A 13,108-nucleotide genomic window follows, 5' to 3' on the forward strand; every position below is an offset into this window, starting at 1 on the left:
CGAGCATTGAATGTCTTGCTCCGCCCTTAGTTCGGCTTGTCGGGGGCACGTTGGAGAATGAGGGTCGCGTCGAGGTCTTCCACATCGACCAGTGGGGGACGGTCTGCGATGACGGCTGGGATCTCCAGGATGCGGACGTCGTGTGCCGGATGCTGGGCTTCTACCGGGCAGAGGAGGCGCTCTCCTCGGCGGAGTTCGGCGAGGGGGTTGGCATTATCGTCTTGGACGACGTCGACTGCGTGGGGAACGAGACTGACATACGGTCTTGTGCCCCTGGAAGACCTCTCAAGCATGATTGCAGTCATATGGAAGATGCTAGTGCTATTTGTCTAGGTGAGATGGATGGCCTGGGTTCAGCTCTGCACATCATGCACCCTTCACTTTCGATGAAGAGCAACACAGCCAGCCCCAATTACAGGCAGTGTGCCCTGGCTTGACACCCAATTCATTCCTTGCTTCACTCCCTATTGGTAGTACTTGTATTTGAGCTGAATGTTGCACAGTTTTGGAGCATTCTTGCCATTCAAAGTAGGTCAAACACAATTCAGCCATTTGTTTAACCCTAACCAGGCCGGGCTTTTGTGACTGTTCTGTGGCTGGGGGAGAGTTGATTCCCTCCCCCCCCCCCCCCCCAGCCGTTTTTGATAGGGTTAAGATTATATCCAGTGTGTGTGTTGGGGGGAGGGAGGGAGGGGGTTGCAGGGGAAGTCAAAAGCTCCACACCAAAAAGATTTGTTAAATAAATATTTTAAAATAATTCAAATATGATTGAAGGCCTTCACATATAGTGAAAAGCAGATTGTTTACAAACTAGCAAAGCTGTAATACATGCAGTAGTCTGGGAAGAGTACTAATACTTGCAGTCCAAGAGAACCTTTGATAAAGTGGGTATTAATATCAACTGGGCACCAGTATGTCACAGAAGACCTAGAAAATTATATTTGATCGGCTAGCATTTCAATTTATTGTCTCAAACAAACTCTCTCTCTCACACACACACACACACACACTGGTGTACACATAACGTGAGAGATGGTCAACACAGAAGGCATAGATTTTTAATTGCTGTGAACCAAGCAATTCTGAATCATACCCCAACAACTACCTCACACTAGAGGTGCCTCTGTTTTGCTATTGATAGCAAAGGCCTTGTCACCTCAACAAAGGGTCTTGTTCATTTACATTTTTTCCTTTGTTATGAAATGCTAGTTCTACTTTAGAGAATCTTGTATTGTGCACTTTCTGCAGTCATAAAATACTGTGGCCATAGAAAGTTTTGAGAGGCTGTGCAGGAGTTCAACATGTACAGCTAGTTTTCTTGCTAGTTGACAAATCAGTCCATAGGTCCATCTGCATCAAAACTTTTGAGAAGCTTCTTCCTCGATGTTTTAAGAATCATGCAAGAACATCTTACCCTTCAGTACTTGTGAGTTCTCTAAAATTGAGTTCATCATCCTCAAGAGATATTGTATGATGTGAACGGATAAAAAAAGAGTCTGGTGGATGAATGGTGCCACCATGCTCTTACCATCTTTAGTGAATGCAGTTTGTCGCAAAAATTTTGCACAGTTCCGACAGAGGTGGCCAAATTAGCCCTTGATGTTCGTCTTGCTGCTGGAAGCAGCCCCTCCGAGGGGCGCGTGGAAGTTAGGTACAATGGTGGCTGGGGCACTGTGTGTGACGACGAGTGGGACTTGGCCGATGCCAGCGTCATTTGCCGCTCGCTGGGCTTCCCTGGGGCGAGGAGCGCCCTCCTCTCGGCCTTTTTCGGGGAGGGCGAGGGCGCCACAGTGCTGGACAACGTCAGATGCACAGGCGAGGAGGAAAACATCGCCCTCTGTAGGCACAGTGGTCTCCTGGTGGAGAACTGCGGACACAGCGAAGATGCTTCCGTTGTGTGCTATCCTATGGGTGAGAATACGGAACACACTGTCTGGGAGATACAACTCAAGTATTAACCCGTTGAGGACAGCCCGATTTTGCTACAACAAGCATTTCTTATAGAAGCTTGCCCAAGTATACTCGGGACTCGTCCTCAACGGGTTAATGGGATCATAGCTTTAATACATGCATAATCAATAGATTTGTGTTTATACATGTAGTTTATCACAACAACAGTACCAACATCATCAAAAACAAAACAAGTACTTGTCATTGAAAGTACCCACGTATGGTATGAGAGGGCAATAATTTGCTGTATATCAAATGCCACATACAAATATGTAGCAAGTTCTCTGTGCATATCAGTCTGTTTATCAAAACAGAATGACAATGTGCTGGCAAAATTTTAATACAAAACTTGTCATTAGTGTCTATATACAGGACCATACATACCACAGTACAGTGCACTCCTGTTATAATGAGCACGGTTGTAACAAAATTCTTTTACGACAAAATCAAACTTCAGGTCCCAAGGTTATCATCTATATAACTTAATACACTAAATGGTTCAGTTATAATGAAATTTCATTAAAACAAAAGAAAACCGCCGGTCGGAGGACTTCGTTATAATGGGAGTACATTGTAGTCTGAATTGGGTAGTGATATACTGTAGTCCAGAGTGTTCAGGTTGTGATGTGATGTGATGTGTGTGCCCATGTATTAAACCTCATGCAGAATGTGAAAGAATCGCTGTCTGATCTCATTTAATTGGGACAGTTGCTGACCCTTAACGAAGGTGGATTTCTCTGTATCTATTTGTCCCAATTAAGCAGAGCAGACTGCATGTTTGTTATGATCAAACATGCTTTTACTTCTACAGGAATAATCATCACAGGAGATGGTAAGAATACTTAAAAATGTTCATGAGAACTTGGATATTGAGACTAGTCACAAACATATGAGCACAGTTGTGACATGTAGCCTTAACAGTTGTGTTATAGGCATAGTCATTGCTCCACAAACTGTCCAGAGGGCAAGCCTAAATAATCTTGTTGAAAGTGGAGGTTTAATGCTAATAATTTACTTGAAAGCTGTTATGATGCACACCAAGTGCAGAGAAGGCAAGAGAAATCAATCTTACATTAATGGTTGATCCATGCTCAATACTGAGATCTATGTTGATGTTGTACAATGTGTAGATGCTCATCACAATGATAAAGTCTGTACTCACCAAACTAGTAGTAATAGTGTCAATGACTTCAGAAGAGAATTATGTATTTGAACAGCAGTGAACAGGTATTTGTCCTCATGCTGGTGGTCGCAGTTTTTTGTTTATTCATTTTTTTTTATAAATGCTTTTGACCATAAGTGTGCTGGAGGCATTATGATTTGAGTTTGTCTATCTGCCTATATATATGTGACCCATATCTCCTTAATATCAATATGAAGGAAAAGGTATTTAATTTTCTTTGATATCCGGCCCACATGTGCTTCGTGAACTAGCCACAGTCACACTGGCAAATGATCGCAAAGTTAAAGATCACGAAGTCTTTGTGATCTTTGGTTGTCCATCCACACTGGCAACCAAACTTCACGATATCAAAGTTATCAAAGATATGGTCACTGGTGCACATGCAGATGAAAAAGAAAAAGTGCACCATCTGACAGCTGGTGATTGTGATGTAACAATGACCACATAATATCACAATGACCATGCGCTTCGGAGGTACGGCCTGCAAGCAGATGGTGGACTGGAAATTTCAGTTGCTAGCATTCACACTGCCCAAAGATTGAGAAAATTGACGGCATCTGGGAAGTGTCTCTAGTTTGAGTTGGAAATTTCGCCAGCAGTTTCGAGAGAAATATGCAGCCACGCTGCGAAAACTTATGTAGGGAATTCCAGTAATAATATGATTAGTTTGAAAATGAAAAAGTATATTGGCAGTATTAATGTAAAATGACTTCGGTGAAAGATGATGGCCAAAGCCCAAACAATGCTACACTTTTGCACAGAGATGTAATTCCCTGCAATTATTTCTGCTAGGAATGTCTAAGGGCAGGTGGCATCAGTTGGTGGGCAAGGTAGGTCATTAGGTGAACAAGGTAGGTTAAAGTGAAAGGTAACTGTACATTGGTAATTTCTAGCCATTATCCCACCTGAAAATGTTATCATACAATTTGTTGTCTTAATAATCAACTTCGGTCAAAGATCACCAAAATTTGGCCAGACATACATTATATATTTCAGCTATAAAGTTAGCATAACTTCCAGCTGGCAGGTACAATGGTAACATTTAAATTGTTTTCTGTAATTGATAGCTGGTGAATATTTACTCTTCAGAATCCTTGGTCAGAGCATGAGCAAGTCTGTTGAAGCTTCATTAAGGTGTGAATGAAGTGTAATGGCTGTATTTGTACCATGTATGTGTACTTGCAGCAGATTTAGTGATGGCGTGAGAAAGGAGAGGAATTCTAGTGGAATCTGTGCCACAGATGAACCACTCTCACTTTTCTTTCCATGATTGTTTGTGATGGTGATGACCATTTCTACTTGCAGCGAGACTGGCAGATGGGTCCACGTACCGCGAGGGACGGGCCGAGCTCTACTACGATGGCGACTGGCACACTGTCTGTGACGACAGCTGGGACCGGGAGGACGCGGAAGTCCTCTGCCGGATGGTGGGCCACCCCGGGGCGGAGGCTGCACATGATCAGGCCTACTTTGGCCAGGGGGTGGGAGACATCATACTGGACGATCTCTCCTGCGACGGGACAGAGCTTTCTCTCTTCGACTGCGATGCCCGCCCTCTGTTTGAGGACAACTGTGGGCATAGTGAGGATGCAGGCGCCACCTGTGCACAGATGGGTAAAGGCAGTTCCTTTAATAGCTGGGGGAGAGGGTCGAAGCAGCATGGTCCTTTTGCTCCTAAGGGATGCTATCAAGCCACATTTTGTCAGTCACATAAACAGTGCTTTTCATAAATCTTCACCTAGAGCCATCAAAAACTAATTATGAGCCACCAATCTCCCCAAAAGGTTGATTTTGCTTTAAGTAATTAAAGCATTTAGTAGATTCGGACTCAGTTTTTATATTCAATTTTGATAGGAGCCACTTTGTCCTTTTGTTCACCACCAAAGTTTCAAATTTTACAGATTTAATGTGCCCAAACCGGTAGGAGAAAAATTTTAAAAGGTGGATCCGTGATATAGATAGCAATCCTAATAGGTTCACGACATGCTGAAGCCATGCAAATTGCATGTTGTTGAAAAAGCCATGTGGGTGCATGTCTGGCACTTTCTGGCGCTTTCATGCATGAATGATTCAAAATCGTTACAGAGAGTTTCATACAGTACCATGCCTGCAGATCATAATTATGATCGCTTTATATGCTCTAATAGTTCTAAAGCAAAAGTGTATTCAGGATTTGCATGTTATCATGGTGGTTGAAAACTGCCCTCTTTATTTTCAGGAAAATTTTTGGAAGGTCTTCATACACTACTGCACTTCTGAGAGAGTGCATTGTGAATTTCAGCATTTCCCATTCAAAATATTATATCTATGAATTGCCCAAGAATATCAAGAACCCCACTTTCTTGCACATCTATTAATTAATTCAAGATTGGTAGAAAAAAATAATAGATATTTTGTTCTTTGAAGGACCTACTCTGAACAGAAAAGAAACAGACACCGTATTGTGCCACAGCCTTAAAATGATTTAAAGAAAAAGTTAGTATACATCGTTTTTGATAGCCGCCCATGTGGCCCATCTCTTCCTTCTTCTGGTTAAATCTGCCTCCTTCAGTTACAATTGTAGCTGAAGATTCTTACAGAGGAGCACTGTGAAAGTTGAGCTTGTAAGTTTTTCCTTCCTTCAGCTAATTATACTCCCATGTGAGCCATGTATCTCAAACCACAAGGCTTAAATGTTTTCTCTCCTATAAGTAGACTGTAAATGTGCCTGATATTAACTCTGCTGTTTGTGTAATTGTGCACATGTATGCAACAGTTCGCCTGGTCAATGGAACCAGCGAACTCGAGGGGCGAGTGGAGGTCTTCTTTGGCGGGGCCTGGGGCACCGTGTGTGACGACAGCTGGGGCATCGAGGAGGCCAACGTGGTGTGCCGCATGCTGGGCTACCCGGCGGCAGCCGAGGCCAGGACGTCAGCAGCCTTTGGGGCAGGAGAAGGCGACATCGTCCTGGATCAGCTGGGCTGTACTGGGGAGGAGGAGACCATTCTGGCCTGTCCATCCAACATGCCACTCACCCACGACTGCAGTCACAACGAGGATGCCGGCGTAGTTTGCACAAGTCAGTAGAACCATTTCCCCAGCCGCAAAACTTTGGTATTATGAATGGAGGGTTGTTGTTTTTTTGTGTGTGTGATTCTGATTCCGATTTTTTTTTTCTGAATTTCTTTTTCATACATAAATGAAGTACATAGTCAATTGAGCAAACAGATTGAGCACAGTATAAATTTAAGGTGACAATTAAAACAAATAAATGATTAATTCAAATATTCAACTTTTTTCCCCCTGACACAATTCAAAATGAAAGTAAACTATTTTGTGCATATATTTATGCAAACATAAGTTACAGTATATCTCTTGCTCAAAGTCAAATTAAGCAATTCTTGACGTGCAGAAATTCAGGAGACCATCATCATAACATGACATAGCACATAGCAGTTAGCATAACTGCTATTAACTTGTAATACACCATGATTTACCCCCTGGCATGTGTGCCACATAATTCTAAGACTGCAACACAGGCATGCTATGGGAAAGCACTCTAGTTTTCAAGTCCATGTAACTTTTTATAATTTTTTTTTTGTGTGCATGCAATGAGCAAAAATGTAAAGAAATCCTGAAGTTTTGCTGTGATATTAATTGTGTGACAAATCTAAAATGATTTTTCTGTCAAATCACTAGTAGCTGCTATGTACAAGCTGTATATCATCCAGGCATGACTTTTGCATGCAAAACAGTGGCTGAAACTTAGAATTTACTTGCAAGTCAAGTAAGGAACACCACTTGATGGTCAATTACCACATCAAATACAAGTTACTTGTAGCAGGAATTGAATCTCAAGAAACGCTTTCATCGTACTGAGGCATTTGACGATATATCAAATAGTTTGGGCTGGTTTGTGTGTTTGAGCAGAATATCTGGACATGGCATGAGGTGGACTGAGTCGGACGTGCACACATGACACATATTAAAGATTTAACATAATTTAAAAGCTGAGTAGAAAAGACAGTGCTGCACACTGACACTGGTCTGATGGTCCCTGACCAGTAAATGCCAGTGTTGGACCAGTAACATTTTTAGGTATGGACCAAACAAACAAATTGCAAAACTGTATACCTTCTGGTCCAACAGACAGGTTTAACCAGTAGCAAAAATGGGTTGGTGTGCAGCCCTGTGAAAGAGCTCATTGAGTTTTATTTTTTGTCTTTTTATTGTTTGTTTTGTTCAGCAATTGCACCTACAACCACAGCAGAACCAGTAGCTACGACCACAGTTGAGCAAGCTGGCTTGGAGGTCCGCATCGTCGACGGCCCTAACCCCTGGTCAGGACGGGTTGAAGTCTTCTACGACGGGGCCTGGGGCTCAGTCTGCGACGACGACTGGGGCTTGGAAGATGCTGCCGTCGTCTGCCGTATGCTCGGCTTCAGCGGAGTGGAGGAGGCCCGTGGTAACGCCTTCTTTGGGCAGAGCAGCGGTGAGATCGTGCTGGACAATGTGGCTTGTAGTGGGACAGAGGAAGAGTTGTCACAGTGCTCCCACAACGGCTTCTTGAATGATAACTGCGGCCACAGCGAGGATGCTGGAGTTATATGCTCCCCATCAGGTGATGTACTGTTCTTCTTCTTCTTATGATTAAGTCTGCCTCCTTCAATAGGCTGAAGATTCTTGCAGACTGTGCTATTTACATTATAATACAGATTATTTACAGATATTGACAAGCACATAACAAATTTGAAGAAAATAGCTAGCCACTGTGATGAACCCTTAGTGGGATACGGAATGATCCCACAGATGGCACTGAAACAATTTTTGATGACAGGGAATTCCAGCTTCTTACAGTTCTTGAAAAGAACGAATGGCGATGAGATTCTGTTCTCGAGTAAGGTACAAGTACCTGATAGGTATATGGTTGCGTAGCTCTTGTCGACTGAGTAACCTGTTTGATACTATAGTCCTGTGCTGAAAGATGAGTAAGATTGTTGTGTATTTTGTACACCATAATTAGCCTGTCATTTTCTCTTCACTGTTCCAGAGTGGTCCAATCAGGTTCTTACTGCCTTGGATACCTTATCTTGATCATCTGAACATCTGATTGTTTTCAAGGTCCATTTTCTAAAGTTTCTACTGAGACACTGGCTTCATTAGCTTCATCTAAACTCAAATTCTGCAGGATGTGTAGTTTCTGTATGAGTGAGGTGAAAGTATGAGCTTACTGTGTGCAGAGGAGGAGTCAAGATTCGGGAGCGGATCCAGGAATTCCGTAAATAAGGGTGCCTTTGAAAAAATTAAAGGGGATACATACGCCCCCATCCATTTCTTCTTTTTACTTCTTTTGTTTTAACAAAACAAAAAAAATAAGGGCGTAAGCCCAATGTGCCCCCGCACAGATTCACCTGTGAGATTTTACAATCTTGTACTTGACTTCGTTTCTATAATGTCAGCACGAATGTCAAGCCAATTCTTTTTTCTGTTCCTTTTTTTTTTCTGTAGTTCGACTTGTTGGTGGTGCTAATGAAAGACAGGGTCGTGTGGAGATCTACTACGATAATGCCTGGAGCACTGTCTGTGATGATAGCTGGGGACAGGAAGATGCCAACGTCGTCTGCAGAATGCTGGGATATCCTGAAGCAGAGAGTGCCTCGGGATCAGCATCGTTTGGCCAGGGTGAAGGAAGGATTATCCTAGACGATGTTGAGTGCAGGGGTAACGAGACCAACATTCTTGACTGCCAGAACAGAGGACTGTTTAGTCACAACTGTGGACATTCTGAGGATGCCGGAGTCACATGTTCACCAATAGGTGAGAAAGAAAAAAAGCCAAGTGCCTATATATTTGAAGGGTTTGTTTGCAAAAACCGATGAGTCCATATTTGCCAAATGGAGATAGTTGCGATTAAAGGTCAAGAAAAATAAAGAGAATAATAAGAAAATTTGTGCTTCTTTTGACCATAATTACTTCAAGAATGTACCTTTATATGTAGTGACAAATATATAATTTAAATGGTATTATTTTGTACTTTATGACAGAAACCGTACTTCAATATCTCAAAAGATTGACTTATTGGCTTTTGTGAACAAACTCTTCATTACTTGTTAGCATAACTCTGATAGCTTTATTAACCCTTTCCTTTGGGAACCTTGTACATGCATACTTCATATTTCAAAGGATTCAAAGTGTTTCTAAAAATTGATACTTCTCATTATTGTCCGCACCTAAAGTTTTCACAGAAAGTACTATAGCATTGTCATTTCCCTATAACTGTGATCGTTATACACAATAGTATGGATATCATTATTATAATTCACATTATTACAATCCTTCAAACTAGAAATTAAGTTTCATGTAGTATTTTGGAAAGACAGATGAAAAGTCCTCAACTGTGTACTATTGACAAGTAACCCTTTCAATTTGGTGATTTGCGTGCATGTCAAACCAATTTTTTGTTTTTACTTCATAATTTTTCTTTTTTTTTTTCTTTTAATAGTGCGGGTTGTTGATGGAACTCGTGAAGGAGAAGGTCGTGTGGAGATTTACTACAATAATGCCTGGAGCACTGTCTGTGATGATAGCTGGGGACAGGAAGATGCCAACGTCGTCTGCAGAATGCTGGGATATCCTGAAGCAGAGAGTGCCTCAGAATCAGCATCGTTTGGCCAGGGTGAAGGAAGGATTATCCTAGATGATGTTGAGTGCAGGGGTAACGAGACCAACATTCTTGACTGCCAGAACGGAGGACTGTTTAGTCACAACTGTGGACATTCTGAGGATGCCGGAGTCACATGTTCACTTGAAGGTGAGAAAGAATGGAAAGTAGCAAAGACAAAAAATGAAAGGGAGATAAATTTCAGCCAACAGATTCTTATCGGCTGAATCAATTTTGTAGGAGAAAACTGAGCTTACATAATGGCTCACCAGTAAAGTGCCCCTTCAATTCCTTTTTATTAGTTGTTTTTGGTATGTATTAAAAAGTCTAAAGAATTGGATGTGGTAAGCTGCTGCTCCCCTTGAGTTGCTGTACTGTTTGTGCTGTGACACTGGCGTTTGGAGCCGGCAAGAGAAGGCTGTAGAGCCTGGCACTTTTCCCAACATATGTTTTGCAAATAAATTATCGAACAACCATAATCTCACTGTCTGTAGCCTCCATATATCTGTACTGCCCAGGACATCAAAAATAGCAAACTGGACCTGGAAAGATGATAACTGAAAAGAGATTCTTATGTCAACTTAGCTGTCTTACCGTCTGCAAAACAGAAGAATCACTGAAAGATGAGATTCAGTCTGTACTGTAGGAATTTAGCATCCTTGAATCTAGAGAAGTAAAGTTTTCATTTTCGTTACTCTTCCTTCATTTTTTCTTCAGCAATTGCACCTACAACTACAGCAGAACCAGCAGCTACGACCACAGTTGAGCCAGTGGGCTTGGAGGTCCGCATCGTCGACGGCCCTAACCCCTGGTCAGGACGGGTTGAAGTCTTCTACGACGGGGCCTGGGGCTCAGTCTGCGACGACGACTGGGGCTTGGAAGATGCTGCCGTCGTCTGCCGCATGCTCGGCTTCAGCGGAGTGGAGGAGGCCCGTGGTAACGCCTTCTTTGGGCAGAGCAGCGGTGAGATCGTGCTGGACAATGTGGCTTGTAGTGGGACAGAGGAAGAGTTGTCGCAGTGCTCCCACAATGGCTTCTTGAACGATAACTGCGGCCACAGCGAGGATGCTGGAGTTATATGCTCCCCATCAGGTGATGTGCTGTTACTGCATGGGATACCTTATCTCGACCATTTATCTGATTGTTCGTAAGGTCCATATCCAAAGTTTCAACTGAGAATTTGTGGCTTCATTAGCCTCATCTAAACACAAATTATGATGTACAAACTTTTGTTTCTAATATGCAAGTGTGGTGAGAGTACGAGCTGTCTGTCTGCTGTGGATTAGTCAAGATTTTACAACCTTGTCTGTGGCTCCATTTCTATAATGTCAGCACGACTGTCAAACCAATTTGTTTTTTTATTTGTTCTTGTTGTGAATCCTAGTTCGACTGGTTGGTGGAGCTAATGAAAGAGAAGGTCGTGTGGAGATCTACTACGATAATGCCTGGAGCACTGTCTGTGATGATAGCTGGGGACAGGAAGATGCCAACGTTGTGTGCAGAATGCTGGGATATCCTGAAGCAGAGAGTGCCTCGGGATCGGCATCGTTTGGCCAGGGTGAAGGAAGGATTATCCTAGACGATGTTGAGTGCAGGGGTAACGAGACCAACATTCTTGACTGCCAGAACAGAGGACTCTTTAGTCACAACTGTGGTCACTCTGAGGATGCAGGAGTCACATGTTCACCAACAGGTGAGAAAGAAAGAAAACCCTACTTAAGTTCTCTAAACATATTTGTATTTAATAGCTGTGTTAACTGACTCCAAATTGCTCAAAGTACAATGTAGCAAAATGTGTGTGCCTCAAATGTTTTTAGTTGCTTTGTTTTGTTTTATTCCAGCAAATTATAGAATTCAAATTGATGAAATTCTTCTGTGAGTTTATTTTTTTTATTATTGCAAGTGATGAACAAATTGCTCTACATCAATGTGAATAAGCACTGAACTTATCAGTGTTTTAGTAGCAGCAATGACAAAGAAAATAATGGGCATATATACTCAAGCATGATTTGAACCTATGACATCCTGATCTCTAGACAGGCGTCTTATCCATAGTGGATATACATGTGTATAAGACGCCTGTCCGGATTTTTATTTTTTTCCATTTTGGCATAAATTTTTAATACATGGCATCTTTGAAGCAATTTGGGGGCAAAATTATCTCTCATTATTAAGTGTTCTAGAAGATTGTAGTATATTGGGGGTAATGCAAATCAGAAACAAAAAATAAAGCAACATCCTTAGAATGTGCCCTTATACTGTCAAAAAATGTCCTTATCTATATATCCAGGGTGAGAGTCAAACCATGTTGTTGAAATTGGTGAAATCCTTCCATCTAGTTGTCTTTACTGCACCTTAATGATTTTCTCTATGATTGAGAACAAAGAGTTGTGTTCTTATAATACATCAATGTCAAGCAATTTGTGAATCAGTTGCAATAAAAACAACTCACAGAAGATTTTCATCAATTCTGATGATAATAAAAATAGTAATGATCATAACACAGTGCTTACAAGTGCATATCACTACCATAGTGTCTCAATGCACTTTAAGGGAGAGGGATGAAATTGGAAAAAAGAAATGCAATAACGCAGTAACCACTGCACGCTATAAGAATTAGAACCAGCACTGCTGTCGGACGGAAGCTCCATAGTCTAGAGGATAAGGCTCCTGTTCAGAGATCAGGAGGCTGTAGGTTCACGTCCTGCTCGAGTATGTAAGCCTATAATTTCTTTTGTCATGGCTACTACTAAGACACTTATCAATGCAGTGCTTATTTACGTCAATGTAGGACAATTTGTCAGTCAGATGCAAACTGATTTGTTGTTGCTATTCTTGGGTTTTTTTTTCCTTGTTTTCTTGACTTACACTGTAGTTCGGCTGGTTGATGGTGCTCAAGAAGGAGAAGGTCGTGTGGAGATCTACTACAATCATACCTGGGGCACTGTCTGTGATGATAGCTGGGGGCAGGAAGACGCCAACGTCGTCTGCAGAATGCTGGGATATCCTGAAGCAGAGAGTGCCTCGGGATCAGCATCATTTGGCCAGGGCCAAGGAAGCATCATTCTGGATGACGTTGAGTGCACTGGTAACGAGACCAACATTCTTGACTGCCAGAACAGAGGACTCTTTAGTCACAACTGTGGACATTCTGAGGATGCTGGAGCCACATGCTCACCAATAGGTGAGGAAGAAAGAAAGGGTTTCTAATACTACTCTTCACCATGATTGCAGTAGCTGAATAATTGGCTGACTGCAGACTTGCTTTTATAATGCAGCACGATGTCTATGGTACACTTGTTTTGATTGTCATCATATCTTTTCATTGCTTCACA

General features: G+C 42.1%; 1 protein-coding gene across 1 annotated transcript in view; it reads left to right on the forward strand.

Annotated features, from left to right (window-relative positions):
* The window catches only part of LOC139717677 (uncharacterized), a 609,026-nt gene that overhangs the window by 546,075 nt on the left and 49,843 nt on the right, over positions 1-13,108 (forward strand). Inside the window, exons 6-15 of the mRNA XM_071629179.1 lie at positions 31-333; positions 1,570-1,911; positions 4,439-4,747; positions 5,889-6,191; positions 7,392-7,733; positions 8,621-8,929; positions 9,615-9,923; positions 10,545-10,865; positions 11,158-11,466; positions 12,649-12,957. Coding sequence (XP_071485280.1) covers positions 31-333; positions 1,570-1,911; positions 4,439-4,747; positions 5,889-6,191; positions 7,392-7,733; positions 8,621-8,929; positions 9,615-9,923; positions 10,545-10,865; positions 11,158-11,466; positions 12,649-12,957 — 3,156 coding nt within the window. The remainder of the gene's footprint in view (positions 1-30; positions 334-1,569; positions 1,912-4,438; positions 4,748-5,888; positions 6,192-7,391; positions 7,734-8,620; positions 8,930-9,614; positions 9,924-10,544; positions 10,866-11,157; positions 11,467-12,648; positions 12,958-13,108) is intronic.

This window comes from Diadema antillarum, unplaced genomic scaffold (assembly GCF_040938485.1).
Source record: "Diadema antillarum isolate AM-2024a unplaced genomic scaffold, OU_Dant_1.0 scf00000080, whole genome shotgun sequence".
In the NCBI taxonomy this organism is placed as follows: Eukaryota; Metazoa; Echinodermata; class Echinoidea; order Diadematoida; family Diadematidae; genus Diadema; species Diadema antillarum.